A 944-nucleotide genomic window follows, 5' to 3' on the forward strand; every position below is an offset into this window, starting at 1 on the left:
GCCATCTGACCCGAGGTCCCAGTGTATTTTTGGGATGCATCTATCGAGCTAATGTCGGGTCGCCTTGATGCGAGGGAACGATACGGACGACAACATATTCTTGTTACTATCTGTTCAATTCCAAGCTGAAATAGATATTGAGATGTCGTAGATCTTTGACCGGAACTTCTAGATTCCTCGAGTGTGAGAACGGAATCGGGACGGGAGCTGATAGTGGATGAGCTATCAGTTAGTTCCAGTTACCTGTCAGTGGGATTAAATTATTTACATAGTGTATTTGCATACGTCATGTGCTCCATCATTCCTCTCATCGCTCTGTTCATAGTCTCGGGCAGCGGGTTCAATATCACCGAACTGACTATGTAAGTTACTGAGCCATAAGACTGCATTGATTGAATTTGTAGTAGTTCTTTGATTAGGTCTCATGACGAGAGCATCGACCAGGGGCAGACTATCGGTGAAAAGATCATTCGGGTTCTTGTAGTGACTGCTGTGCGCTCATGTCAGATATGGACGGACTAGTAGGGAACTCAAACTTGCCATACTACGGTAGACCCACGGACTGCACTTATTCTAAAGGAACATTTGTCGGGAGCTGTGATTGCCCGAACCAACAGAGCCTATTCGCTATTCACGTAGGCTGATCATGTGATTGCGCGCATGAAGCCCCCCATGTAGAGCCCTAGCGGTAAAACTGGCTTGGCGATCTGTGCTAAGGAATGCACACAAGCTTCGGAGTGTCCTCCGGCTCCTGCGAGTAGTGCCAATGTCGATGTCAAGTGCGTTTTGGGTCGTTGCCTCCTGGACTGTTCAGACTTGTTCGATGTAAGTTCAGCTGGCATTTCGTCGGACACGTCGCTTGTCTCTTTCAGCGATGCACTCAGAGTCACGTTCTGTGTGTTACTCGTACCGTATGGGAGAGGCCAGTGGCACCATGTGCCAAT

General features: G+C 48.3%; 1 protein-coding gene across 1 annotated transcript; it reads left to right on the forward strand.

Moving 5' to 3' along the window:
* Positions 1-288: 288 nt before the first annotated feature.
* Positions 289-522, forward strand: Pmar_PMAR021331 (hypothetical protein; the record flags this gene model as incomplete). The annotated part of the gene is made up of 3 exons (XM_002768701.1): positions 289-362; positions 420-480; positions 508-522. The coding sequence occupies 3 exons, from the start codon at positions 289-291 to the stop codon at positions 520-522; spliced, it is 150 nt and encodes a 49-aa protein (XP_002768747.1).
* Positions 523-944: the final 422 nt, after the last annotated feature.

This window comes from Perkinsus marinus, assembly GCF_000006405.1.
Source record: "Perkinsus marinus ATCC 50983 genomic scaffold scf_1104296967442, whole genome shotgun sequence".
NCBI classification, from domain to species: Eukaryota; Perkinsozoa; order Perkinsida; family Perkinsidae; genus Perkinsus; species Perkinsus marinus.